The following is a 27,845-nucleotide window of genomic DNA, read 5'->3' on the forward strand; positions in this document are numbered from 1 at the left end:
TAACAGGAATTTATTTGCAACTTTAAACTTGAATTGCCTCAGGACATCACTTGCATGATTGGTTTGGCACAATATTACGGGAGTCTTTTTTTATAATAAAAAGCATAATATTAAGTGAATTAAGTTTTTATATACCGCTACTCTTGTTAATATATGACTTGCTTCCCCTGTTAAACTTTGCCCTTAGTATATTTCAACTATATCCTGGAAAAAGACTATTCACGTAACATGTCACATTTTTTCAAAAAATAATATGAATATGTTATCACAGCATTACTGTTTTTTTTTCCTAAAAAAACAAGAATACCATTTTTCCCTACCTGCAAAAAGTCTCTGGACCCCAAAAGTTTAGGAAGGTGTGCTTTATTAAACAATATACTTTGTTTGTGTCGGCAAAGCCTGCGATTGGCTGGCAATCAGTTGAGAGTGTACCCCACCTGCGGCCCGAAGTCAGCTCGGATATGCTCCGGTATGCCCGCGACCCTCATGAGGAGAAGCCATTCAGATCAGGGTTGGATGGCTCACGAGGAAACGGCCGTTGTTAACACACTGACAAAACCTGTTTCCAGGAAGTCTACCAACGTTACCTTCGAATGGCTCGTCATGCATTTGTGTATACTTCCCCTACCCCCAACAACAAAATACTACTAACACAAGGAAGGAAGTGGCTTTTCTCTCCTGCTTTTGTCTTCATTCGGTTTTTTGGTGAACCAAAGCCGAACCCAGGTGGCTGACTTAATGCGAGCGGACCGGTACACCCTGGACTGTTCGCCAACCAATCACAAAGAACATAGAGACAAATAACCGTCCACACACACATTTACACATATGGAAAATAAGGGCCTTCAATGAACCGAATGTTTTTGCAATGTGGGAGGACTAAAGCCACTCAGGCACAATGACAACATAAAAAAAAATCTCCCACACCGAAATTGAAATGTGCCGCCGACTGTCTCTAGGGGGCGGTGTTGCTCTGAAAGTTTAAGCGTGTTTGTCAACTTTCGGACATTTTGGGTTTTCAACCTTTTAAGCGTTTTTCATTTAACTTGCTCGTGACCATTTTGCCCACATACAGACATATGAGGATTTTAGGAAAATGTACAAAATCATAAATTGTTACTAATTACTGTCACGATATAAAAAAACAAATGTGCTTGCTAATGCTCTGCTTTTTTCTTCCGAAAATTCTTAATTGTATGAGATTAAAAATAGTCGAAAAGATTTTTAAAAACTACCAATTTAAGTGTGTGTATTCGAGACTGAAGTGACTGACAGTATTGACAGATTTTTTTTCAAACGTAGTTATCACGGATCAGAATTGACTAAAGGTTATTGACTAAAGAAATGAGTGAAAGTGTGTATTATAGGTTTCTCGTCGGTAGTTCAAGGACGGCAGCAATCGCTGAGGCTCTTGAAGCTTGATTACCCCTGAATGTGACAGTTATGATGCGCATTCATTCAAGAGCCGGAATCGGCCACAACTCAAACCCAATCACAAAAGTGCAACAACTATTTGCAAGATACAAAGCATGTTGCAATTGGTAATTACAAGTTCAATGAAAATCCGCACACAATATGTGTGTGTGTGGGGGGGGGCGAGGCCAGGGGGAACACAAATGACCAACATGTTTTGGGTTACATGTTTTCTGTATACATTTTTGCGTTTTTATTTTCTATTTATGTCAAATGTTAAAAAACAGTTTGTTTTAAAACCCGCTTTCTATATTATTCTTGTTGCCGGGGTACTCTTTCCGAATGTCAAAACTGCCCCTCGGGGTGATTTTTCCGAGGTTTGCCGAACGTTTCCGAAGTTGACGAGGAGTGTGTGCGTGTGTGTGTGGAACTGTGCGGAGGTGAAGAAGAAGAAGACCACGACGAAGAAGAAAAAGAAGAGGAGGGTGAATCTAATCTACACTCAGCAGAGGATGGGAGGAAGAGTGGAGGAAGAGACGTGTGAATGAGTGAGTGTGTGAGGAGGAGGAGGTGGTGGAGGAGAAGAAGAAGATTGTCGTGAGGGAGCGAATTCAAGACCAATGTTTTGGAGGAGCGTTTCGTGACGGAAACTTTCAACTTTTTTTAACCGCCACTCACTCGGCTTGTGCGAGCCGGCCGGCTTTGTCTCCCGTCGCGGGCGTCTATAAATGGACTAAAAACCGAGCCCCGTGGTCATCCGCTTCACGTTAACCTGGCGCTCATTACAAAAGAATGGCGGCCAACATGTATCGAGTGGGAGGTAAGTTGTCTTATTTTCCTTTTTTAAGACCCCCCTCGACCCCCTCCCTCATGCGTGGTTGTTCCTTCGGGCTGCACGTTAGCTTAGCCACACGCTAGCTGTCTATGAGGTAGCCGCTAATCCCAGCTCGCTCTTGCTAGGCTAAAGGTGCATAGTGCATACGTCTACTTTTCAGTTCCAGTCAACTACTCAAGTCACGCAGCAGGAGTTAAAACCTCGCTTTTATGTTACAATATCCATCAGAGGGGCCAGTTTTACGCCTCTAAAGTGCGCGTAAGTGTTGCAAAAGGTCAACTTTCAAATTCGATTCGTTGTCCAATAAAGTTATCGGGAGGCAACCGGCCCATATCCGTCGATTTATTATGTGATTTTTGGCATACCAGCACAACTGTTTGTGCCCCTTTTTCTATTTAGTGGCAACATCGGTGCTGAAGTGGACTCTTTATCCATGATGCTAGTTAGCATTAGCTTCGCGTTGAGAATACCCGGTCGGTAAAAACAGACGCGGGTTAGTTTTTGGCACCGAGTTTACCTTTCACATGACTGTCATTTTTCGTGACGGAAAAAAAGTGAAAAGTTGGAGTCCATGAGTAATTGATGCCACCATGTAAAGAGATTTAAACCCAACTCTTCTGTATTCACACAACACTTTAAAACAACCCATGCTGTATACAAAGTGCTGTACATGGAGCAAAATCCTTAACCAGCAAACAATAAATCGATAACGAAGACAGTAAAAAGCACAACTAAAATCAAATCCCATTCTGAGTCAATCGCCAAAGAATAAAACTGACTTCTAAAACAAGTTTTAAAGATGGGCAGTGAAGGGGCGTGCTTCAGGTGTAGCGGGGAGAGAATCCAGCAACGGAAAAGGCTCGATCCCTTATGAGCCTCCGCTCGGTGCCTCGGCCCTCTTCCGATTGGCAAACTATGGGAAAGTCCCTCAAAAGCTAGAGATGGAGCCTTCGTCAAAGGAGGCACGGAGGGCAGTAATGCCATGGCAAAGCACAACTTTTGTCAAAATGAAACTCCTACACAGCATCAACATAGTTCATTGGAACCAAGGTGACATTGCAAATGCTAAACTATGCAGCATTGTGGACCAGTGCTTATCATATCCACCCCACAGTTAGACACAATTAGTCAACAGTAGCTTTTTTTTAGGGTGGGGCATAAATAATCTTTAGAGAGGTGGCTAAATAGCGTCCTCAAAAAAAAACTGCCCGGCCGTAATAAGAAGGTAAGATTAAAAAAAACTTTATTTGTCTCGCAATGGAGAAATTCCCATAATAGAATCTGTATTCTATTACGACTATTTTGGATTAATTTGCTTCTAAACTGCTGAGGGGAAATGCAATAAATGACCTTGATGTTAATTGGATCAACGTTTTACACTGCAAAAAGTGCCCTTCAAAAAACAAAGTAAGGAAATAAGGAATATATTTCTCGAAAAACAATCTGCTAATAGAGCAGACAAGACTCCTAAAATTTTGTAAAATTAGGTAAAACTAGTGTATGAAATTACACCTTTAAAATTATGACGTCTTATTTTAAGATGCACGTATTTTACATGACGAGTAAATAAAATCACAATAACAACTTATCGTACTTCTAGGCGATATAGATTCTGACATTTGAGTAACCATGAGCAAAATATCACGCTATTAAAATTACAGCTCCGAAATGTCCTTTTTAGAAATATTTGGGAAAATAAAATTATTTTGTTCTCCATTGAACACAATCTATTTGAGTTTTCAACAACACCGAGTATGAAATGTGTACCGTGCTAAGTTTAAGTGATTGCTGTTGATTGTTTAATTCGTCCAACCACGTCCCTTCACTGGTGAGCTATTTTTAGAACTGATGCGTGGACAACTCGTGTTGTCCTTGGGGCTAACTCGTGCCCACTCCCCCCCCCCCCCCCCCCGACCCCACCTCTTATTTATTCATTTATGTATTTATTGTTTTCGGCAATGCACATTTATCAACGGAGCAAAGTGCGATCCATGTTTGCAGTGTCTCTTTTGTCTTGCCCGCTCCCTCCTCCTCAGCGCAGGAACTGCTCACCCCTCCCTTCTCCGTTAATAAAAACGGCAAAAAAAGTGACTGGCCCCAATTAACTACAAAGAGGCTGTTTACTCAACTTTGCAAGTTGCCAATTGTATCGGGGCTTATTGAAGCATTGACTTTATAAAACCACAAGAAACCGTCAAACTGGTGCTCGGGCCCATGACTAAGTACATCTAAGATTATAAAAGAAAAATGCTTGAAGCAAGTCAAATGCTCGTCAACAACAACTGCCTGCTAAGAAGAAATATCTTGGCGGGGTAAGAACAAGCATCTTTCTGTCCTGATTCGAGATGTTTTCAGATTATTAGGAACAGGCTGAGATGGATTCTTTGAGGCCGATCCCACTTCCAATAGACGCCAGAATAAAATTCTGATAACCGACCAATCGGCTGATTAATTAAGAAAATATGTCATGCCCAAAAGATTTTCTTTTTCACTCCCTTTACGCAAACAACAATAAAGGTAAAGTACATTTGACTGAGAATAATTTGTCCTTTCGCCTTATTTAAATTTTCCACAAAGGAAAAAGTAGCAAAAATGGCACCCATTTTTTTTTCAAATTGGGGGGTGGTGTTTGACTGTCATCATCGATGAACCTTACAGTCACAAGCCCGTCTGTATGTATTTATTTATTTATGGAAGTCATTGCTTGTCATCGAAGCGCAATATATGTGGAACTTTTCTCCGCTAAGCGTTCATGCAAGTGTCTTTTTGGTATTCCAGTTTGCCTTTTGTAGGTATGACAACCACGTGCAAATTAGCGTGTGTGCCTTCTGGGTTTCTCAAAACGGTGGGGGTGGGGGCATTATTTTCCCGCCGCTTCAGACGTCTCAGCGCAACACCAATCTCAATAAAACTGCCCTTGGCGTTATGCAAACGCAACGTGACCGTGTTGGAAAGCGTCCCACGTCCCCACCTGGTTTGTGGCGCTGTAGAATTTTGTCGCCGTTCGCGCGGAGGCTTGCCAGCTCGCCATGGCAACGTCTGCGATGTGATTCTTCCAACACCCGCCGATTTCACCTCTTGGTGTTTTTTTTTTCTCCTTCCAGATTACGTGTACTTTGAGAACTCCTCCAGCAACCCGTACCTGATCCGCAGGATAGAAGAGCTCAACAAGGTGCGGCGTTCTCACCCCCAATCCCGATTTGACCTCACGGCGACGCGGCCCGCTTTCGTGTGTGCCGTAGTGACCCGGCACTGGCACAGGAGCTTCCTTATGTAACACACCAGCGGCGGCAAATTTTTAGTCAGTCAAAGATGAAGGCGCGCATCCTTTATGTAACATTCTTACACTGGAGTGCCGATGGAGTTTTTTTTTTCCGTGGCTAGAGTGCAATATTGGCGGCAGACTCACGCAAACCAAGGCACGCGTTTTACACACCACCAAACGAAACTCACACAATGTATAAACGGTGAAATAATAACAACCTCAATTCACTCCCAAATGGACCAGGTGTCAAATGTGGGCCTGTTTTGCGATTCTGTTGTATGAATGGCACCATCTGGAGGCGCAGGTTAATTCTTATTTTTTGCCATCTAGTGGAAGAACATTGAAGACTCGCATGTCGGCATAAATAGATGAACAAAGACGCGTGTGGTTTGTTTCAGACTTCTGTCATTTTTGCCAACAACACAGGTTATATGTTGCATTGCAAAATAAGGACTCGGAGAAAAGCGTTTGAATGTTATTTGAAAATATACAGTACGTAATAGTTCATCTTTAATAAGAAGTCAACGCAGCTTTGAAAAAGTCGAATAAACTGGTCAATATTCAGATTCAATAAATGCCTTTTTAATCATAATGTGTTCAATAGGGCTGGCTGTCATGGCTGTCAAGATTTTGCGATATTATCGGTATAAGTATGTCATAGATATTTCATAGTTAATAATTATTGCTTTTCTTTAACCTGTTAAAAAAATTGCAGTTTGTGTGTACATTGTAATGTGCAAAGTTGCTACTTTAAATTCTTTTGCGTTCGATGCCAATCCAAAGCAGTCTTGTTGATTCGCACGTGAACCTGCATTCAAAGTTCGTAAAGGACTTAGATTATGTGTTTTTATTTGAACTTTTATTTATCCCGTTAAGGCAATTGGGGACAGATTCTCATTAGACCTTGCCGAAGACTGCTGATTAAAATAAAGGCAAACGGCATTGTGATATTGTGATTATAATTTACCTTACCTTACATTATATCTAATTTTGAATAAATTCTGTTATCGGCATGGATCGCTTTAATATACTATATAACATACCTCAATTACTACTTTCCGATTGGCCACGGCTTTTGAGGCAACAAAACATAAATATACGTATATTCTTGAAATGACAAATATTTTTGTGTGATGTTTGAGAGACCATTTTTTTGTGTGTATGTGTGTGTGTGTGTGTACTTTGTGCAGACAGCCAATGGCAACGTGGAGGCCAAGGTGGTGTGTCTCTTCAGGAGACGAGACATCTCGGGGAACCTCAATACTCTCGCCGACAGCAACGCAAGTAAGTGACACCCGTCACGACCAAGACCAGCGCTTTGGTACTAAGACCGAATATAGATTTATAACCTCCCATATTAAAAGTTAAAACTCTAATTATACCCCAAACTGTGATGACGGAACACTTGACACCGGGGGGGTGTGTGTGCAACCAGTAAAAGAAACAATTACTGCTTTCCTACCGCCATTTTGATGACACTTTTGACTGCGATGCATCAATGCATACCTGTCAACCTCTGCTAATGGCTGCCCTTATAAATGATTACGATTGCCTCGACGAAGCAACAAAAACCCGTGCAACCGCCTCATGTACACGTCATGCTTTTTCAATCCCACCGTACAAGCGATGGAAAAAAAAAAATATACGATTGAGGATTACTTTTGCTGGTTTGCCGTGACAATAGTAGCGATCGACGGGGGACATTGTCGTTGGCGACCAGCAGGTGAGACGATCTGGATTTGAGCCAAAGTGGTCTTTGTGAGATCGGTTCACAATTGTCCACCCCCCCTCCCCCTCCATATAAAAGTTGTAATACGCTGTACATGATTTGAAATGATAAAGAAACATATAAAATAGGGGGGAAATTTATTTTGTTATTTTGACTTCAAAATGGCGCCGCGAGAGTGGCTGCCTTTCCAGCAGCTCCTATATTTTGTTGTTCTACTTCTTACTTTCATAACTTTGCTGCTGTGAATTGGGAATTTCTCCATTGTGAGACTAATAAAGGTTTTCTTATCTTATCTTAAAACGTACAAGTTGACCGGTATGTCAATGTCTCTCCAAGGCTCATCATGAGCTCGTCATGTCCCCCAAAGTCCCGACAAGCCTCTTCAACTGTCACATCCCCAGCAAGTCCCGAAAAGTCTCGTCATGTCCCGAGCCTCTCATGTACTTAAAGCAGCAATGTGGCAGGATTTCCAATAAAATGTCAGTCTGTGAAAGTGCAGAATCTGGCTGTTAAGGTCCACTTCAACCTGACGACTGCACACCAAAAATTCTGATGATGGCATCTGGAGAAATTGAGCTTGTGCGTTGGAAGAAGTGGCCTTTCTGGGGGAAGGTTTTATGTGACATTGCTGATAAATGTGGTCCACAAACGTCTTCAAAATAGAGTACAACAATGTACGGCTCTCATTTCTCAGCATAAGTCCTCGAGCCTTTGGCTCGATCTGCTTCTTGGAGAAGCGCTTCTTTTGTCTTGCCAGGCTGGGCGCCGCTTATGACACGCAGCCCACCGGAGTCCGATCCCATTCATTTATGAGCTAACACTCCGAGCCCCCCCCCCCCCACACACACACACACACACACACACACACAGCCCGCTCTCCTGGATGCGCCGCCTCAGACAAAGACATGCCCACCTCCTCCAAAATAGAGGCGCTGCAGTTCGCTCGCCATACTGTCCATCGGTCACATGAGGACACTGTCGACACGATCGGTCTGAAAATTCCAAATTTGGATACTCGTTGCCTTCCGATGTGCCAGTCAGGGTTCTCGCCCATAAGATATAATCTTACTACTCTTGCCGATGTGCACTCAACACACACACACACACACACACACGTGCACCCACAGTCATATTGCGGAACAAAAGGCCCTTCGTGTGTCCCTCAGCACTGTGGCGCCTAATGTGGTAATTCTACATGGCGTGTTTTCTTTTCATTTAAAAAAAAGTGTTTTTTTTTTCCTCAAGATGGACGTGTGTGGCTCTGCGTGTGCGTGTTGGTAGTCGGGATACATGTCTGGGGGGGGAAGTGGGGGGATGGGCGCCTCAGGTTTGGCACACAGGGTTTCCGACATTGTCTGGCAGGGACTCGCCGGACAGGGGGGGCGGGGGGGGTGGGGGTGAGAGGTTAACAGAAAAGGGGTGTAGCCTAAGGTTGCGTCCCTCCCCCAATGTGTGCGCGCGGTCTCGCCGGCTCACTTGCCCCTCACTGACAGGGTTTCCTGTGGCAGAGCGCAGGGGCAGAGTCCTTCCAGAGATGGAGCGATAATGGTGCCGCCCCATCCGGCGTGCGACAAATTGCTCGGCCGCCCGAAAATTGGAATGCGCAATCGTGTCGCCAAATGAACGTCCCACGCAGGCGCGTTGTAGACGTCGCTCGTAGCAGAGGTGGCAAACGTAGTCTCGCTCTGTACTTGAGCCCAAGTACAGATACTCGGGTCAAAAAGATGCAGACGGGTAGCAAGAATGACTGACTTGCCGCCTTCAGTAAAAATAATCAAAAGTCACAGACAACGGTGTCCGCAACCAGAAATGTATTTTGACAGTCACCGTTGCCGGAATTCATTTCACAATTTGTTTTGGCCCACTCTCGCGGCTCACAGGGGAATTCGAGGAGGAGTCCAAGCAGCCGGCGCTGGCCGAGCAACAGAAGCACCAACTCAAACACCGAGAGCTCTTCCTCTCGCGGCAGTTTGAGTCGCTGCCCGCCACACACATCAGGTAGCGCATGCTCCTCGCCTCTTCGCTGAATTCACGTTTCCAGTGAACCGCGCTTGACCCGCCGCCGAGCAGCAGAAGTTGTACAATGGTTTCCATGTGTTCAGTCATGCTCCTCGCCGTCTCTCTCTAGGGGGAAATGTAATGTCACCCTCCTCAATGAAACAGATGTCTTGGCGGGATACTTGGAGAAAGAGGTGAGAAGTTGGGACTTCTTCAGCAGCATTTCACACCTCAAATTTCTGTTTCTTTCTTTTTTGAAACCGAGAAAACCTCTGTGTCCTGCTGTTGAAGTAACTGACCAAATTGTACCGTGAGTTTCGGAAAATTGGTAGCATAGCATTGTTTTCATCGGGAATGAACAATTTTGAAATAAAATCTCAAAGTGCAGTATTCCACCCCCCCCCCTCAATATTATGAATTAAAATGTATTTTTTTTAAACAAGCTCAAACGATATAACCATTCATTCATTCATTCATTCATTCATCTTCTGAGCCGCTTGATCCTCACCAGGGTCGTCGGGCAGTAGGCGGGGGACACCCTGAATCGGTTGCCAGCCAATCGCAGGGCACACAGAAACGAACAACCATTCGCACTCACACCTAAGGGACAATGTAGAGTGTTCAATCAGCCTGCCACGCATGTTTTTGGAATGTGGGAGGAAACCGTAGCACCCGGAGAAAACCCACGCAGGCCCGGGGAGAACATGCAAACTCCACACAGGGAGGCCGGAGCTGGAATCGAACCCGGTACCTCTGCACTGTGAAGCCCACGTGCTAACCACCGGACTACAGGGCCGCCCACGATATAACCTAGATTTACTATATGTAAATGTTTTGGTCTCAGAGTAGGCTTGCACAAAAATTTAAAGGGAACTGAACCATGAATTAATGACTTGCAGTCTTTGAAGCGTTCACAACGTCAACTTGATAAAATTCCCTCAAACAAGTGTCGTGTAAACATAAATCAGATGACGTCGACATGTGAAAATGTGGACTGCACGTCTTCAGCAACGACCCTATTTCGACACCAAACGAATAAATAAATGTGCAAATATAAAAAAAAAACCTGCCAATTGACCCAAATGATTTTTTTTTTCTTTCCATAATTTCAGCCTTTGTGATTTAAAAATTGCATTCGACGACATTGCATTGTTGATTATTGCTCAACTGTCGTTATCACGCAATCCTGGAAATACGAAATTGACCGCGTCATTTAATCTCCCTCTTCCAAGGACTGTTTCTTCTATTCATTGGTGTTCGACCCGGTCCAAAAGACCCTGTTGGCCGACCAGGGAGAGATCCGGGTGGGCTCCAAGTACCAGGCAGATGTCCCCGACAAGCTCGCGGAGGGTGAGGAGCCAAATGGCTCGAGTCTCTCCCTGTCCTCAACTGACCGCAGTGCCTCTTTACGTCAGGAGAATTGGACAGCCGGATCCAGGAGAAGCTGGAGACCAAGGTGTGGGACCCGGACAACCAGCTCAAGGACCCCCAGATTGACCAGTTCCTGGTGGTAGCAAGGTAACAACTTGCACCACCCCGTCCGTCCACTAGTCGCCATCCCCAAAAAATCTCAAGGACCCTTTTCTCGCAAAGGTCACGTCGTCATGAAATAATTTACCCCCTCGTACGAATCGTCACGGAAGCCGCGGTTACTTTTATGGAGACTTGGCCTGAGAAACATGCTTTTCACAGAGCTGTGGGGACATTCGCTCGGGCCCTGGACTGCAGCAGCTCCATCCGCCAACCCAGCCTACACATGAGCGCGGCGGCGGCCTCGCGAGACATCACACTGGTCAGACGTGCGCGGCCGTTCCTAAAAATAACCCGACCGGACACTTCTCCTGACTCTTGCGTTATCTATCGTCTGTGTGCAGTTCCACGCCATGGACACGCTGCAAAAGAACAATTACGACCTGGCCAAGGCCATGTCCACCCTGGTGCCCCAGGGCGGTCCCGTGCTCTGTCGCGACGAGATGGAGGAGTGGAGCGCCTCCGAGGCCATGTTGTTTGAGGAAGCGCTGGAGAAATACGGCAAAGACTTCAATGACATCCGTCAGGACTTTGTAAGCGGGGGGGGGGGGGGGGGGGGGGGGGGCGAAGGCGGGGGAACTGAGGCCAAACTAGAGCGGAACGATTTTTGGAAGAAAAAAAAATTGAATATGCCATGATTATTTAATTTGGGGATTTTTATTTCTTGATATTTTTTGCCCAGTTATTTATTTTATTTCTCTTGCCATGTGCAAGCTTCCTTGGAAGTCTTTAGCCAGCGTGGTTCAGTTCTACTACATGTGGAAGACTACGGACCGCTACATCCAGCAGGTCAGCATGCTGCCACAATGTTGCGCTCGCGTTATAGGCCACAATGTGGCCACAAGTCTTGATTTCTGTATTTATTTTGTCCTGCGTGTCACATCTGTGGCTGATTCCACTCCTCTCCTCTCAGAAACGACTCAAGGCAGCAGAGGCGGACAGCAAACTGAAGCAGGTCTACATCCCCACCTAGTGAGTATTCCAAGACCCTACACCTTCACTGGAGAAACTCCTCCATGTGCTGTAACTTGACTGGCGCCCTCTTCCGGCCAGCACCAAACCCAACCCCAATCAGATCATGGTTCCTGGCAGCAAGCCCGGCATGAACGGGGCGGCGGGCTACCAGAAAGGACTCAACTGCGAGAGTTGTCATAGTAAGTAGCTATGTAAGCCCACAGCTATAACCCCCGCTTTTTTTTTTCCACTTGGTAATTGACAAACGAGTTTTACCAGTTTGAACGTTTACGTTCTTTAGTTGTACCATACAATGTTTAATTCTTTGAAACGAGTTGTATGTGGCCCGGCGGTCGAGTAGTTGGCGCGTCGACCTCACAGTGCAAGAGGTACCGGGTTCGATTCCAGCTACGGCCTCCCTGTGTGGAGTTTGTTCCCCCCCGTGTCTGTGTGGGTTTTCTCCGGGTACTCCGGCTTCCTCCCACATACCAAAAACATGCATTGCAAGCTGATTGAACACTCAAATCTGCCCTGCCATTGGCTGGCCACCTTTATGAGGATAAAAGTGGATGGATGGATGGAAATCTGTTGTAATATGAGAATAGCTTTCTTTTCTGAGAAAAGACAGAATAATACAAAGTTTATTGGGGAGCGAGAGTCATATTTTAACAAGTAAATATGAAAAGGACAACTTGAATCATGCACACCAAACTAATTATAAAGTTCTGTGGCCGATTTTCCATTTCATTTTTCAGCCTAGAATTTAATGTGAAAAACGAATCTTTTTTTGGGGGGGGGTGCTAGATTAAAAAACTTTTTCCTCTCCCCTTTGAATATTTTTTTGCAAATTTCTAACAAAAAGAACAAATGTCACACGGTCACGGCGGCCATGACATCTTTGTTTTTGAGTTTGACTTATGGACTATGTGGTCTCAACCCAGCGGCCCAGTCGCCTCAGTGGTACGCCTGGGGGCCCCCCAACATGCAATGCCGACTGTGCGCCTCCTGCTGGATCTACTGGAAAAAATATGGCGGCTTGAAGACCCCGACGCAGCTGGAGGGCGCCGCGAGAACCGGCTCTGTACGTTTCCTTCCTCGCGGTTCCTTTCCGCCGTCAGTCCGCCTATCGCCCATTTCATTGTCCTCCTTGATTTCAGGAATCGGGCCCGCGCAGTCACATGACCCGCCAGGAGGTCCAGGGCCTGTCGCCGTTCACCCGCAACGAGGGCCGCGCCAAGTTGCTCGCCAAGAACCGCCAGACCTTCATCCTGCAGACCACCAAGCTGACCCGCGTGGCCCGGCGTGTCTGCCAGGACATCCTGCAGCCTCGGCGGGCGGCGCGCCGGCCCTACGCCTCCATCAACGCCAACGCCGTCAAAGCCGAGTGTATGTACATTCCCTCTGCCTCTCGGTAAAGCTTGCGATGTCCGGCCCACGTTTGACTCCGCTCTTCTCAGGTATGATCCGGTTGCCCAGGGCGACAAAAACTCCTCTGAAGAGCAAGCTGGTCCCCCGACCGTCACTGGCCAACATCGTGAAGGACTTGGGTAAGAGGTCATAGTATACTGATGAGCAGGCTAGAAACTTGAGGAGGATGAAATGAAGCAGTCCTGAAGTGGTGCAGGTCCTACTTTTCATGTATTTATTTATTTTTTAAAGTTTCAAATCTGATCGGCTGGGGTAGCCTAAAAAAATGGCCAGACTTTGCTTGTTCGTTGTTTTTGGTTAGTGGTCGAGTTTGACGGACCGTCAGTGTGCACTGTTCTTCACCGATGCATTCTGCTGGAAGAGCGGCCATTTTTATCAACTGAAACAAACACATGTAACAATCGATCCAACAAATATATCACCTGATCAAATTCACGTAACACACAAGTTGTCCCCGGGCAGGGACAATTGCATCGAACGTAAACTCAATCGCACACTGTAGCATAAAGCGCGGCTCATTTTTGACTTGCGCTCGTATTTTAAAATTCAAGTCAAAACTGCTTTTTTTCCCCACATTCCTTTCAACTTATTTATTTCATTAGGAATTAAGCCCTTTTACACACTTTTAAAGTCACTTTCAATCTACAGTCTTTTGAAAGTCTCATCAAGCCGCTTTTTTTTTATTTCTTTGCATTTAAGTGTCTTTAAGTCGTTTGTTGGTAAATGCATGTAGGTTTTGTCCTTTTGTGTGAAGCACATTGAGTTGCCTTGTGTGCTGTATGAAATGTGTTGAGATAAAGTTGTTCTGACTGAGCTGGTTGTAAAATAAAATCTGTTGGGGTTTTTGTTCTTTTACCCCCCCCACCCCCCACACACACACACACACAACCCCTCCATGTTCTCGGCAGCCATCTCTGCTCCTCTCAAGCTGAAGGCATCCAGGGGACCCCCAACGCCCATCAACAGGAACCAGGCCATCCAGCCTCGGGTGGGCCAAGGCCTCCTAGGAAAGAGGGGCTTTGACAGCGTGAGTGTCCTGCCACGGTCCACTTTCCGACGCCGGCTAAATTCCAACTGAAATGCTGCTTTGCTTTGGACAGGCCACGGGAATGCCCTACTCCGCCAACGGGAGGTCGTACACTTCGGGCATGAGGACCACCTCCCAGTCTGTCATCAAGCGTCAGAAGGTCAGCCAAGGAGAAGCCCCCAACCCTGTTGTGTTCGTAGCCACAAAAGACACCAGGTATTTTGGATCCGCAACGTATTCACAGCGCTTCACTTTTTCCGCATTTTCCTACGTATCGGCCTCATGTGCCGTGAATGCTCGACAAATGTTTTTTTTTTTTTTTTCCCCATGCAGGGCTCTAAGGAAACATCTGACTCAATCCGAGATGCGCCGGGCAGCTCGGAAACCTCACCTTCCAGTCCGGATCAAGCTGCCGCCACCCCCTCGCCCTCTGGCCATGCCCCTGCTCCCTTCCAGCACCAGCGAGCCCATCGTCCTTGAGGACTGAATGGTGGTAGCGAAAGGGGAGGGGGGGTCTTTTAACAGGATAGGGGTTGGTGACCATACCGTTTTGTCTTTTATTTCTCCATTTCTCTTTAGTTCCAGCAGTTCCCCCACCAACATTTTTTTCCCCCAACGTTCATACAACAGCTCAGGCTTTGTAGGATTTCATTCCAGGTCCTGAATTGTTTTTTACCGCTGCCAGTTTTTAAATGTGTAATTTAAGTCTGAGATATTTTCTGTCCTCCCCCCTGAAAACATTTTAGGACACCAAAGCACAACGCGTCTAAATGTGTGCGTCGTCGCTGGATGTGCCCAAAATGAAGGGGTGAAGCTTTAAAGTTTTACTCAAGTTCTACACCTTGACCATTTTTTAATAGCGTCACAAATGCAGGTGAGCACAAAGGCAACTTGCATGCTATAAAAAAACGATTCCCCAAATCTTCTAGAGGTGTGCAAATGTTTCCCCCGAAAGCCAAATATCCCAAGAAATCCTTACTGTAGAATTACACAGGCTTGTTTTGTGCTCGCTTGTACAGTAGAGCTGCCACTATCTTGTTCAACACCCTCAGCCCTCCTTCACATTGCTATTTTAACCCCCCCCCCCCCCCCGCCCCCACCCCCAATACCTTTTTAACAAAAACAATTGGATAATCAGAATTCCCGAGTTACACAGCTCTCCGGGCTGGTAAGGAAATTTGTTTTCCAAACGGCTTTCGTTCCATTGCAGGCTTTATCTTTCTTAAAAAAAAAAAACATTGAAAATATAACAAAAAACAAAAGATGAAGAAATAGGAGTGTTTGTAGCAAATACTAGTCTGTGTGATGACGGAAAGTGGATTACTGCATTAATGAAAATGGTTTATTTTTTTCCACAAACTGAAGCGCATCTCTGAGCTCTGTTATTATAGCAAATGGGGGTGGGATGCGATATGGCTCTCCTGAATTTGGTGGGGGGGGGTGAACATTCAAAAAATTGGGCGGGGGGGCGGCAACTGACTTTTTGTATGGGGAGCAAGAGAAATATGCGACAGTTTTTTTTCCTAATTATTTTTGTTTTTACTCCAGCATCTCTGTATCCTGTTATGTCTCTTGATAAGAAAAGAAATAAAGTTTTTTTTTCTTTGTGGTCAAGCAGTTTCTGGTCTGTTCTTGATTTGCCTTGACATGGTGAAGACCCTAAACACTGTAGTGGTTGTCCTTATTTTTTCCTTTATTTTTTTTTTATTCATCCTTGTTCTTTCTTTCATCCTAGCTTTCTTTTCCTCCATCCATTTTAATTCCTTCCTTGCTTCCTTTCGAACAAAACTTGAATCCCTTTATTTCATCCTCCTCTTAAATGAGTTAATATTGTACTGCACTACCAACTGTTGGCCAGGCTGTGGCGTTCTGGAACGCTCACGTGACATTCACGCGGGACTTCTGAGTTCTTGGCCAATTCGAAAATAATTATATTAAAACGGGCAATACCCGATTAAACGAAAAAAGGTAATTTTTGCGGGAGTCACTGGTAAAAAAAAATATATCGGATCATGGATCGCCGTTTCATGCAGCGCGTGACAAAAACAGCGCACTTGGTTGGTCCACCACCCCCACGTGACCTTTTCGCACACCAGATCCTAATTTGTACTACGGCGGGAGCCTTCGCTTTATTTTTCAAAAACAGGCGAAGTTCACCGTTCTTCTGCTTGTGACTCTATAACAGAGCAGAGTGGAAGTTTTCGCGTCCATGTTAGTCCCCACTACGTAACATTTTGTCGTTCCTTTGTTTTTGAAAAGGTTCTTTGAACGCCTCCTCTGCTTAATTTCGAGGTCTCACCAATCAACAGCAAGTAGCCGCGGCAATGGTTGAGGTAAATCACACACCCCCCCCCCACACACACACACACACTCTTTAACTTAAGATCTATGACAAAGCAGTATTTTAGTAAATCGCAAATTTAAACATTATTACTTAAAAGCTAAAGCAAGTATCTTCTTGAACCAGTAAAAGGTTAATGGGTTCTGCCACTTAATCAAAAATTGCGATCGGCCCTAATCGGTGTCTAACACGAATCAAATTGAAATGTTGAGGCTACACATTTTTCTTTTTTCAATAATACAAAAGTTGCCTGTCACAAGATCGTTGTTTGTAATATTTAATAAGACTTTTTTTTAAAAGAAACGAGTTTAATATCACCGTTTCAAATGCTTAAATTTGTTTTGTATTATTTTATGCTTTAATGTTTGACTGGTGTGTGCATCTTGGCCACCAGAGTGCAATATAATAGTCTTTTTTTCAGAGGATAAATAATACATGCTTGAGTATTATTGTCTGTCTCCGTGTGTTGCTAACGTTTGTGTTCAAATAAAAGTTGTTCAAAGGTTTATATCTACAATATATATCAATGCTAGTTTCGTTTGGCCATCTATTGCCTTTTGCATTTCGTTAGCATTAAGCTAGTTTTCTGTGGCAGGCGAGCAGTGACTTGCTCCTTCCCGTTTACCACGACGAGGAGCTGGTAGCCAACCTGCTCTCCAGCGAAGAGACGAGTGCTGACGATGGTGCCCTTTCCCTGGTTGAGGCCCTCATCCCGGTATTGGACCCCCCCTTCGCCCAACTCCCGTGGGTGTGCTCCACCCGCTACAAGACAGAGCTGTGCGTCCGCTATGCCTCCACAGGCTCCTGCCAGTACGCCGAGCGCTGCAGTTTTGCCCACGGCCTGCGTGACCTCCACGTACCTTTCCGGCACCCCAAGTACAAGACGGAGCTGTGCCGCAGATACCACATGGTGGGCCACTGCTACTACGGCAGCCGCTGCCTGTTTGTCCACGGCGCCGCCGAGCAGCGGCCCGTGCCGCAACGCCCCCGCCGCAGCGTACCCTGCCGCACCTACAGCAACTTTGGCATTTGCCCCTACGGCACGCGCTGTAACTTCCTGCACGCAGAGGACCCGAGGAGCAACAAAATCACCCCTAACCTCCCTAAGGCGCGGAAACCCCGGGAAACCTTCTGCCGTACCTTCAGCACTTTCGGCTTCTGCGTGTATGGCACACGATGCCGCTTCCGACACGTCGTCCCCTGCACGGTGAAAAGCTCTGAGCCCGGTCCGGGCAGTGCGGGCCCGGCCTCACCTGCTTTGGAGTCCCCGTCGCCATGTACCTCCCCGCAGGCTCAAAACGCCTTCACCTTCTCCAGCCAGCAACTCGGCGACCTGCTGCTACCTCTGGCCTTGCATCTGCGGCAGATGGAGAGCAACAAGGCCCGTGACATGTTCGAACAATATCAATCTTGAACTCCGTTTTGAAGGTTTTCTTTTTTCTTTTTTTAGCTGTGTAATTTTTGTAACTTTTTTTGATCACATTGCTTTATTTTAATTTTTTAAAGATTTTTTATAAGTAATCTCGGTCATGTGTTTTTCAACCATAAGTAGTTGGGCTGTCCGACTGAAACGAAAGTGTAATATAAGTTTTAACTGTTGTACATACTGGCAGGAATGACTAACGTGGTGTGAATAAAATGATTTTAAGACGACTTTTTCGTCAAAATGGGCCCTTCAGTGATGGTTTTAGTCAGATGCTTTTAGGTGTATGGCTTTTTTTTAACTGCTGTACAAGAGTCCATTGATTTTTTTTTTTCTTTCCCAGGCCAAAAGGGGATGCTTAACTGATGTATAGATCATTATTAAATATTTTCTAAATATATGGAGTATAGTATCAAATAAAATGGTGGGTCTTAACTGGAATTTAGCCCCGGTGTAGCAGTAAAATTCAGATATAATTTGCCATAATTTGAAACTACTTAAAAAAAACGGAACCCAAGCGCTTCTTAGGTTGTCTTAATGAGTAAATGGCCCTTTGTTTTATAAACGTTCGTTTGCGTGAACTAGCACGGGCTGCCGTTTCGTTTAGACGTAACCGCATGTCGTGCATTTTACTTTGACATTCACACAAAACTCCCTTTCATTCACATTTTGTTTGCAGGGGTGCTGTTTTATTTCGGGGGCTGGGGGGGGGGGTAATCAGGAAAAAAACACGGGTAGAAAAACTCAAAAAACACGAGACATGTGTCCCCCAACTGTAGTGCAATTGTTTTATATCGAAACCGGATTATATCGACTTCCTTCCTGTTCAAATGCGAACTTGACATGATATGTCGGAAACAATCGCGGTCTCACAACGTACAAGAAAACCTTACACGTGAAATATTGATTTACCTCAGCACTATAAAGTAAGTAGAAATTTGGAGTTGGGAATAGTTTGCATTTTCGATTTTGTTTTTAAAGCAGGCGGTGATCGTCTTCTGTTGTCGGTTGGTTTTAAGCTAGTTTTCAGGTATTAGCATAACACCGTCCACCAAACCCTGTTGGCAAAATGCTACAATTCAGTAAAAAAGGATCATAACGTAGCCACGCGGTGCAGCAACTGCACGCTTTTGAGTTTTAGTCATATGGGATGCGTTTTGAGGTTAATTCGGGGTAGGCTTCATCACGTTTCCCCCTTTCACAGGTAAACTGTTGGCTTTTAAAATGTATAACTTGACGTGTGTTCATCTCGGGAAGCGGAACAAAGTATGATTTGTTTTTAAAATCACCCTTTTAAACTCATTGCAATATACAGCCATTCATTCATTTGGCCTGGAATAAGTTAAAGAGCTCTCAGGTCATGTACATTAAACCTTAAAAAAAACACATTTTTGTTAAGACAGTTTAAGTGATGAGTCTGGCTGAGAAACACAAATCTTCATATGCTCGGGGAAGATGTAAATGTAGCCAGAGTTGTTCGTGAAAATTAAGGAGAGCACTTTCAGATCATCTGTAGGCCTTTTAATTTTAAGGATATTTTAAGAATATTTTTACTAACTGAAATCAATAGAAATGCCACTCATTCATTCCAGCCCTCTGGAAAATACAGTATATACCTGTATATTTGTCTTATGTATGTGGAATGTCACCTCTCTTGCAGGGAAGGAGCCCGAGCTGGTGTACAGAATTACATAAAACATTAATTTGGATGTAAATAAACAGTTTTTCCTTGCTAGTTTTTAACCCCCACGCCTTTATTCACCACACTGAACTCACTCAGCTGCTTCATGTCAAGAGGTGAAGCAGATGGCGGAGCGAGAGGAGCGACGCTTCGCCGAAGTGTCACGGGAGTCCATCAAGCTCATGGCGGAGAGCGCCGGCGTAGAGCTCAGTGACGACGTGGCTGCTCTCCTGGCTGAGGACGTCTGCTACCGACTGAGGGAGGCGACGCAGGTGAGAGTATTTGCATGCCAGGTACACTTTCCAGACCTAAAGCTCGTGGTGGTGGTGATGATGATGATGATAATCAATCAATCAATGATTTTTTTTAACCCACAACACAACAGGGCAGCTCTCATTTCATGAGACATGCCAAGAGAAGGAAGCTGACAGTGGAAGACTTCAACAGAGCTCTGCGCTGGAGCAATGTGGAGGTCTATACATTCATTTGTTGTGTATATACAGTATATGTGTGCATCACTCCCATTAACCCTCAAATTAACCTTCACAAGGTCATCTGTGGTTACGGGTCCCAAGATGCGCTCCCTTTCCGCTCGGTGAAAGAAGGGGAGCTTTTCTTCACAGAGGAGCGTGAGGTCAACCTGGTCGAGTTGGCCTTGGCCACCAACATTCCCAAAGGCTGCGCCGAGACCATGGTTCGAGGTACATTGTTCCCTTGTGATTGATTGATTGATTGATTTTGGAAAGTCCCTTAATTGTTGTTGCGTTGCCAGTGAGCGTTTCCTACCTGGATGGGAAAGGGAACGTGGAACCCCAAGGAATGGGTAAGACTCCTTGACGATTGAAACGGTGGCCGCTCACTGTGACTAACCACCGTCTTTTCAAAGTTCCCTCAGCAGTCCAGTCACTGTCGGAGGATCTGTTGAAGTATTACCAGCAGATCACACGGGCCATCCTGGGAGACGACCCTCACCTTATGAAGGTGCACATCGCGCCTGACTCGCACTTGGTTGCAAACAGCTCCAGTTAACCTCTGACCTTCTTCCAGGTGGCTCTGCTGGACCTGCAGTCCAACTCTAAAATTGCTGCCTTGCTTCCATATTTTGTTTATGTCATCAGTGGGGTAAGTGCGCCAACAACCGTCAACCCAGCTTGTGCATGTTGTTTTGTTTAACCGAGATGGTGGCTTTGGGTTTGTTTGTTTTTTTTGGGTTGGGGTTTTTGGTCTTTGTAGGTGAAGTCAGTGAGCCACGACCTGGAGCAGCTCAACAGGCTCCTGCACATGGTGAAGAGTCTGGTCCAGAACCCCTACCTGTACCTGGGCTCATATGTGCGCAGCCTGGTCTCCAGCGTCATGTACTGCATCCTGGAGCCTCTGGCGGCCTCCATCAACCCGCTCAACGACCACTGGACCCTGAGGGACTACGCCGCCCTGCTTCTCAGCCACATCCTCTGGTAGGTGAACACCCACAGGGGAGACATGGTTTCAAGGACCCCTCTCGCCCCTTGCCCACTTTGCCCTCAGAGGGTTGGACCTGGGAACTAGGTCACAGTGAGTTGAGGAACTTCATTTCGACATAAAACTAATGCTCTGCTGCCATCTTGTGACTTTTTGATGCCAAGGAACTATGTTGAGGTAAGATGAAGAGCTTCATTGAGACAAAAGTAGAGATTTGCTGCCACCGTTCCCTTTTGGTGTCAAGAAACTCTGTCGATGTGAGTTGAGGAGTTGCGTGAAGACTCTATGAGGCGCTTTTTGAATTATGATGCGAATGAAGTTCTATATATATTTTCCTCAAATGGTTTTCTGAACCACCTGTTTTAGCACCACAGAGTTTGGCTAACTGTCGTCAAAACATGTCGTCACGGTGTCTTGGTTCCAGGACTCACGGTGATCTGGTGAGTGGGCTGTACCACCAGATTCTGCTGTCTCTTCAGAAGGTTCTGTCGGATCCCGTCAGACCGCTGTGCTCCCACTATGGCGCCGTGGTGGGCCTCCACGCGCTGGGATGGAAGGTAAATTCCACCCCAGGTGCATTTTTAATGCCAACATTAACAATCCTGCATTTGTTTCATTAATTTGATTTTTTTTTCTTGGGTGGGAGGTGTTCTAAACTTAGTTAGATAAAATGTATTTATTCATTTTGCCCATTAAATAATGATTTATTATAAACAACAACATGAAAAATATGTCCACTCATCCTCCATTTTCTATGCCAGAATATCACAGTCAATTTATTTTAAAGATAAAGTCCAGTATTCCAAACATATTGGCATTCACATTCGAATAGTTGTTGACCTTGTCTCTGAATGGGGTGAAAATGAATTTTAGAGAAATGTTTTGTTTTTATTCTATGAAGTAATTGGTTGTTTTATTGCCACATAAATAAATAACTGACTGACCTTTTATGCAGGCCGTCGAACGAGTTCTTTTTCCGCATCTTCCTGCCTATTGGGCCAACCTGCAGGCTGTGCTGGACGACTATTCAGTTTCCAACGCTCAAGTCAAAGCAGATGGACACAAGGTCTACGGAGCCATCCTGGTTAGTCCTAAACGATTCACAATCGATTTGAAAATGGCTTTTTATTTACCACACAAAGGTGTAACACCCCCAAAGTGCCACATTTAATGTCATAGTGTTGTCCTGTAGGTGGCAGTAGAGCGCTTGCTGAAGATGAAGGCGCTCTCCCTGTCCCAGCCAGCAGCCGACGCAGGCCCCAGCGTCCATTCGGGGTCGGCGGCGGGCGTTTTGGGCTACAGGGTGAGCTCGCCCGGTCTCAGCCCGCCACCAGAACCTCTGTCTGAGGCCGCCCTAGGCATCGCAAGCCACCTTCAGACGGGTGGCGCCGGCTGCCCGTGGGAAGACTGGACGCCCGTCCCGCTCCCCGCCATGTACTGCGAGCTCTACTCCTTCTTTGGGGATAGCCTGGCCATGCGTTTCAGTACTGGGCCCGGGTTCGGCGGTGACCCGGCGCAGCCCGGCGACGCCAGGAAAGAACCCCCCGGGCCGGCCTCCAATCACGACACCGCTCGGAAAATGCCCCAGCTCACGGCCAACCTCAACATCAGTCCCAGGCAAGACGGAAGTCCACGGACCGACCCGCCCCCACCTAGCCTGGCCGCCACTGGATGCGGAAGGTACAAGGGCGAAAATTCCCTAAGGGTGTAGGCGAGGGTCGCATTTGCATTTTTTGGAAATGGGGGTCACTGCATATTCCTAGGGGGATATCACACTTTATTAAAAAGTTTCAAATAGAAGCTTGTTTTTTTTGTTTTATTAGTTTTCTTTCTCCTCTTCGTAATAGGGCGGTGTCCCGGTCCTCGTCTGCCTCCGTCCAGCGGTCGCGATCGTCCACGTCGCGTCAGGGCCAGCGGCAGGCAGGTCCATCTCGCGACGTTTTCCCCAAAGCTCGCTTCACCTCGCCACAGGCGGGGTCTCTCGTCTTCTCCTTCCTCATCGGCGGCAGACAAATGGGCCGCAGTTGCCGGGGCCGCCGCCCTTTCCAGACCACATTTGCCCTCACGCCAGCCCCGGCCGCTGTCCCACCGCGCGCCTACGCCCACAAACTGCCCGTTATCGGTCGGGTGGGAAAACCGGTTCGCCATTGGTCGCCCTCCCACTATTCCCTTCACCTTCCCCTTTAGTGCCAGTTGTCACATGGATGTATGCACTTTTTAATATAATTTTTATTTCATGAAACTTCAGAACCTTGCTTTTGACAAATATTTCCAAGTGGGATTTTCCCAAAGCAACTCCATTCATTTGGTTTTTTTTTTCTGCAAACTTAGTTGGATACTTGCTTCTTGTGTCCTCTTTGAGAGAATACATGTTCAATGATGCAGATTTTACATACAGTAATAAAAAAAACTAAACAATGTGAGTTTGTGTGTGATATTCATTTAATTTCCTATTTGTGATTTCCTGCAAATGACTGGTGAGCACGTCGACCTCACAGTGCAGAGGTGCAGGGTTCGATTCTTGCTCCGGCATTCCTGTGTGGAGTTTGCATGTTCTTCCTGTGCCCTCTTTGCTTTTCTCCGGGTACTCTGGTTACCTCCCACATTCCAAAAACATGTATGGCACTGTTAATGGCAGACTCTAATTTGTTCCTATTTGTGAGTGGGAGTACGATGATTGTTCGTCTGTATGCCCTGCGATTGGCTGGCAAACAGTTCAGGGTGTAGCCTGCTTGCTGCCCGGGGACAGCTGGGATAGTCACTGGTACGCCCGCAACCCTTGTGAGGCTTAGTTGATGAATGAATTATTATTATATATTATTATAAAATAATTTTGTTTATTAAGCTATTTTTTGTCTTATAAATACAAAATAATATACTAAAAATGCATTTATATTTTTTTAAGATCAATTTGTATTTGGTTATATCAAATCCCATAGTATCTAAATGTTTTGTAATTAAGACTACAAATAATGCATGCTTTTTACGTTCGGATTTGATTAAATTCATAAAACGCCAAATATTATTTTAGGTGATGTTGTTTTGACATAGTATACAGTGCAATTGCATAAACTTCATGTACGTGTGCTTTTTTTAAATATATATGAATATATTTTTCCGTTTCGCCTTCACCTGGCTTGACATCACACGAAACGTGACTTAAAGATGGGCGTGGTCAAATGTTCCATATAAGTCAACATTGAGGCCGTTTGACCGACGTATTTAATTTTTTTCATAAATAATACAAATAAATAAACCGAATACACATGTCTATCTATTTCTATATTTATTCGTACTTTATTTTTTTTCCTATCCACTGCGGCTTCATGCTGACGTCACATGTGACGTTTCTAAAGAGAGGCGTGATGTTTGCGTTCTATTTCCGCAAACATGGAGGCCGTGTTGAGCGATGTAGTGGCTCCCGAAGACCTTCTAGTAAGTTCCCCCTTTGTTTTTAAAACGCTTATTTTCCCCTCCATCTCGTCGTTCGACAGCTCGCAATCTGATTTACAGACGTACGTGGAACCCGCTTTCTACCCAGCCATAGGCGAATACTTTTAATCCACGGCGAGTAATTAGTCACGTCACATAGGTAGCTAATGCTAAGGTTCCTTTTAAAACTTTGACTGGCCTGTTAACACTATGTCTTTGATCGACACTTCCCTCCAACAAACTCGTATCTCTATATATGTTTCAAATCGAGTATCCTCATTCTACAGCATAATCTTTTAAAATTAGTATTTTACAGATGATTGGATTTCCCTAAAATGACCTAAAAATACCATCTTTAAACCCGCCTCAAAACTCGCTTGCATTCTTTGGCGTTTGACTCAGCATGACTCAGTTTTGATCTTAGTTTTACTGTTTGGTGCCTACTCCATTCTTTGTTACTGATTTATTGCATTATTGTTGTATATATTAGTTGCTCCATGTACAGCACTTTGAATGTAGCGACAGCTGTTTGAAAGTGCTCGAGAAATACAGTTGAGTTGAGTTGAGTTTCCTGACTGCATCTTTTTTCCTGGCTCAATTTGAGGCAGCTGCAATTCCGTTTTGATCATGTGTAAATCGTGCCTGAATCTAGTGGCTTACTCCTTCATTGTATAATTTTTTTTCAGAAATTTGAGAAGAAATACAACAATGAGCTGGCAAAGGGAGCCGTTTCCAAAGAGACTAAGTTTGAATACGCTTGGTGTCTGATCAGGAGCAAATACACCGACGACATCAAGAAAGGAATTGCGTTGTTGGAGGGTGAGTGTTGCCGAGCACATGTGTTCTGTCTCGTTTCCATCGCGTTCCTTTCACATTTCGCGGGTTGTTTTGCTCAAGAACTTGTTCAGAAAGCCTCAAAGGACGACACGCGCGACTTCTTCTTCTATCTTGCTGTGGCCAACTACCGACTGAAGGTGAAAAGCTCGACCACATCACTCATGTTCTCTTGGAACATGTACACGATTAATTAAGGAGTGAGCAAAAGTAATGGACATTGTGCATCTCGGCGTGTAGGGGTACGAAGAAGCCCTGAAGTACATCCGCATCCTCCTGAAGAACGAGCCGGGCAACAAGCAGGCGCTGGAGTTGCAGGCGCTTATCGACAAGGCTTTGAAAAAAGGTGAAATTGACCCGTTTGAGACGATGGGAGTATGAGTGTGGTTTTGCGTGATTAAGATAGTGACTATGTTCTAACAGAGGGAGTGTGAGTGAGTGGACCTGTGGGAGTGAGCGTGAGTATGCAAATGAGTGAGTGTGTAGGTATCTGGCGATGCAGGCCTGAGTGTACGTGTAGTTAGTGCAAGTTAGAGTTAGGGCATGTGAATGAATGAATGAGTGAGTGATGTTTGCCTTTTAGTGGGTGCAATTGCAAATGAGATGGCGAGTGTGAGTGAGAGTGCGAGTGAGCGTTTGGGTGAGTTTTAATGGGTGTGAGTGAGATTGAGACACTGCAGGTGAGTGTGAGTTGGTGACTGGGTGAGAATGTTTGCGATTTTGCGCCTGAGTTTGCTTGACGGTGAATAAGTGAGAGTGTATAAGAGTAAGCCAGTGTGAGTTGGAGCAGCTGATGGCATGTGAATTTTAGGTCGTGCAAGTCTGAGTGAGTGCAGTTGTGTTTTTAAGTCAGTGCGTGTGTGTGAGTTTGAGTGGCATTTGTGTGGGTGTTATGCGCAACCGAGAATGTGGGAATTACGTATTTATTTATTTTTTGGGCGTGTGATATTTAGAGTTGGTGCAAATGTGAGCCAGTGAGTGTGTGCCTTTTGTTGAGTGCCCGTGCAGAGCCACTCGCTGACCCCATCCTGTTTCCTAGATGGCTTGGTCGGCATGGCGATCGTAGGGGGAATCGGGCTCGGCGTGGCCGGTTTAGCCGGGCTCATCGGCCTGGCTGTGGCCAAGCGAGGGCCCAAGTTTTAACCGCAACCTTTTCCTCTCTCCTTTTTTTTGTTTTTTTTTTGCTGGACTGCCCCATTGATTGATGTATTCTCATTTGCATTGACATTTACATTGACCATTGATCGCCAGCTTCCGCCTGTGTACATAACAAAACAAGCATCTAGCCACGCCTTTTATTTATCATCCAATTTATTTGAATGCTAATCCACTGAAAAGGGAATGTTATGTCAAATGTCCCGACTTTAACAAGTTTGTTTTCCCCGGATCGTTCAATAAAAGCGAAAAAAAAAAAGAAAGAAGGAAAGTGTTGACTTGAGTCACCTGTTCTCATCAAACAATTCCGCCCTTATCGGTAGCGTCGCACGTCGTTCCCACCGAGTACATCGTGATCGTAACGTGCCGCCGTTGACGGCAACAGGAAAAAACATGTCAGAAAGAAAAATACAACTTGGCCTACTTGGCTGACCTTGTAAAATTGTCTTGACTTAAAGATGAAATCAAATTTGTCGACGTCGTTTTACAACGCCATTGTGTGTGTGTGTGTTTGTGTGTGTGTGTGTGGTTATCAGCCTTGCGATGTGTTACTCATTAACTCGGCTGACAGCAGCACCGAAACTCCCAAGGGACTAACGAATAATTTGCCGTCATAAAAATATTTTGTGTGTGTCCATTAAATCACACTTGTGAGGTTTACCATGATAAACTTAACTGGGGGGAGGGGGGGGGATCACGGCGGTATTTAACGTGGAATATTTTGCAGGTAATTTAAAAACAAAACTTAGCTTGCATGGCTTCTTTCCAGGTGGCACGGTTGGAGACTGGTTAGCATGTTCGCCTCGCAGTACGAGAGGTGCAGTGTTCGATTCCGGCTCTGGCCTTCCTGTGTGGAGTTTGCATGTTGTCACCGTGCCTGCGTGGCTTTTCTCCGGGTTCTCCGGTTTCCTCCCACATTCCAAAAACATGGACGGCACATTAATGGAACACTCGAAATTGTCCCTTGGTGTGATTGGTTGTTGGTCTCTGTGTGCCCTGCGATTGGCTGGCGACCAGTTCGGGGTGAGCACCCCCTACTGCCCGAAGACGGCTGGGATGGGCTCCAGCCCCCCCCCCCCCCCCCCCCCCCCCCCCGCGACCCTCATGAGGATCAAGCGGCTCAGATAATGCATGGAGGGATTTGTTTGGATTTGAGATTTGTGTTACGATTTCCATTCAAGTGCCACATTGAAGTCTGTGTGTGTGTGTGTGTGTGTGTGTGTGTATACAAAAAAAAATCATTGAAGTCATTTGAGATATTTTACAGCTCTGTGTGTCACACTGTGGGCTTTGGTGTAAGTTTCCGCTCCCCTGCACGTTTGCTGAAATTGAGGAGCGGGAA

The 27,845-nt window shown here is 45.5% G+C and overlaps 4 protein-coding genes across 6 annotated transcripts; all 4 read left to right on the top strand.

The window, feature by feature from the left end:
- The first annotated feature begins 1,798 nt into the window (after positions 1-1,798).
- Positions 1,799-15,793, top strand: mta2 (metastasis associated 1 family, member 2). The gene is made up of 18 exons (XM_052058813.1): positions 1,799-2,233; positions 5,353-5,420; positions 6,704-6,797; positions 9,123-9,240; positions 9,371-9,434; positions 10,473-10,590; positions 10,656-10,758; positions 10,933-11,032; positions 11,115-11,303; positions 11,485-11,559; positions 11,684-11,742; positions 11,824-11,924; positions 12,666-12,805; positions 12,882-13,110; positions 13,182-13,271; positions 14,061-14,179; positions 14,253-14,395; positions 14,513-15,793. The coding sequence occupies exons 1-18, from the start codon at positions 2,206-2,208 to the stop codon at positions 14,664-14,666; spliced, it is 1,992 nt and encodes a 663-aa protein (XP_051914773.1). The 5' UTR covers positions 1,799-2,205; the 3' UTR covers positions 14,667-15,793.
- A 485-nt stretch (positions 15,794-16,278) lies between these two features.
- On the top strand, positions 16,279-18,173 carry cth1 (cysteine three histidine 1). Its single transcript, XM_052057287.1, has 2 exons — positions 16,279-16,512; positions 17,116-18,173. Exons 1-2 carry the CDS (start codon positions 16,504-16,506, stop codon positions 17,932-17,934), a joined length of 828 nt encoding a protein of 275 aa, XP_051913247.1. The 5' UTR covers positions 16,279-16,503; the 3' UTR covers positions 17,935-18,173.
- A 551-nt stretch (positions 18,174-18,724) lies between these two features.
- On the top strand, positions 18,725-23,506 carry taf6l (TAF6-like RNA polymerase II, p300/CBP-associated factor (PCAF)-associated factor). Of its 2 annotated transcripts, none has more exons than XM_052083682.1 (12): positions 18,725-18,869; positions 19,739-19,896; positions 20,010-20,096; positions 20,175-20,325; positions 20,397-20,447; positions 20,511-20,605; positions 20,672-20,746; positions 20,858-21,078; positions 21,507-21,639; positions 22,038-22,166; positions 22,275-22,762; positions 22,930-23,506. In XM_052083682.1, exons 2-12 carry the CDS (start codon positions 19,750-19,752, stop codon positions 23,267-23,269), a joined length of 1,917 nt encoding a protein of 638 aa, XP_051939642.1. In that variant the 5' UTR covers positions 18,725-18,869; positions 19,739-19,749; the 3' UTR covers positions 23,270-23,506. The 2 variants fall into 2 exon arrangements, with proteins under 2 accessions (XP_051939642.1, XP_051939558.1); XM_052083598.1 differs by having other exon boundaries at positions 18,733-18,869; positions 19,724-19,896; positions 22,930-23,505.
- An 878-nt stretch (positions 23,507-24,384) lies between these two features.
- Positions 24,385-27,717, top strand: fis1 (fission, mitochondrial 1). 2 transcript variants are annotated; one of them, XM_052078526.1, is made up of 5 exons: positions 24,385-24,517; positions 25,201-25,333; positions 25,412-25,488; positions 25,589-25,694; positions 27,273-27,717. In XM_052078526.1, exons 1-5 carry the CDS (start codon positions 24,473-24,475, stop codon positions 27,629-27,631), a joined length of 720 nt encoding a protein of 239 aa, XP_051934486.1. In that variant the 5' UTR covers positions 24,385-24,472; the 3' UTR covers positions 27,632-27,717. The 2 variants fall into 2 exon arrangements, with proteins under 2 accessions (XP_051934486.1, XP_051934577.1); XM_052078617.1 differs by lacking the exon at positions 27,273-27,717 and adding an exon at positions 26,388-27,187.
- Positions 27,718-27,845: the final 128 nt, after the last annotated feature.

This window comes from Hippocampus zosterae, chromosome 1, assembly GCF_025434085.1.
Source record: "Hippocampus zosterae strain Florida chromosome 1, ASM2543408v3, whole genome shotgun sequence".
Lineage (NCBI taxonomy): Eukaryota > Metazoa > Chordata > Actinopteri > Syngnathiformes > Syngnathidae > Hippocampus > Hippocampus zosterae.

Coding starts and splice junctions, on each gene's coding strand:
- taf6l (XM_052083682.1), top strand. CDS start 19,750: ATGGCGGAGCGAGAGGAGCGACGCTTCGCCGAAGTGTCACGGGAGTCC. Junction 21,079..21,506: donor CTTCTCAGCCACATCCTCTG/GTAGGTGAACAC, acceptor TCTTGGTTCCAG/GACTCACGGTGATCTGGTGA. Junction 21,640..22,037: donor TCCACGCGCTGGGATGGAAG/GTAAATTCCACC, acceptor CCTTTTATGCAG/GCCGTCGAACGAGTTCTTTT.
- mta2 (XM_052058813.1), top strand. CDS start 2,206: ATGGCGGCCAACATGTATCGAGTGGGAG. Junction 9,241..9,370: donor CTGCCCGCCACACACATCAG/GTAGCGCATGCT, acceptor GTCTCTCTCTAG/GGGGAAATGTAATGTCACCC. Junction 12,806..12,881: donor GCGCCGCGAGAACCGGCTCT/GTACGTTTCCTT, acceptor CCTTGATTTCAG/GAATCGGGCCCGCGCAGTCA.
- fis1 (XM_052078526.1), top strand. CDS start 24,473: ATGGAGGCCGTGTTGAGCGATGTAGTGGCTCCCGAAGACCTTCTA. Junction 25,489..25,588: donor TGGCCAACTACCGACTGAAG/GTGAAAAGCTCG, acceptor CTCGGCGTGTAG/GGGTACGAAGAAGCCCTGAA. Junction 25,695..27,272: donor CGACAAGGCTTTGAAAAAAG/GTGAAATTGACC, acceptor GCTTCTTTCCAG/GTGGCACGGTTGGAGACTGG.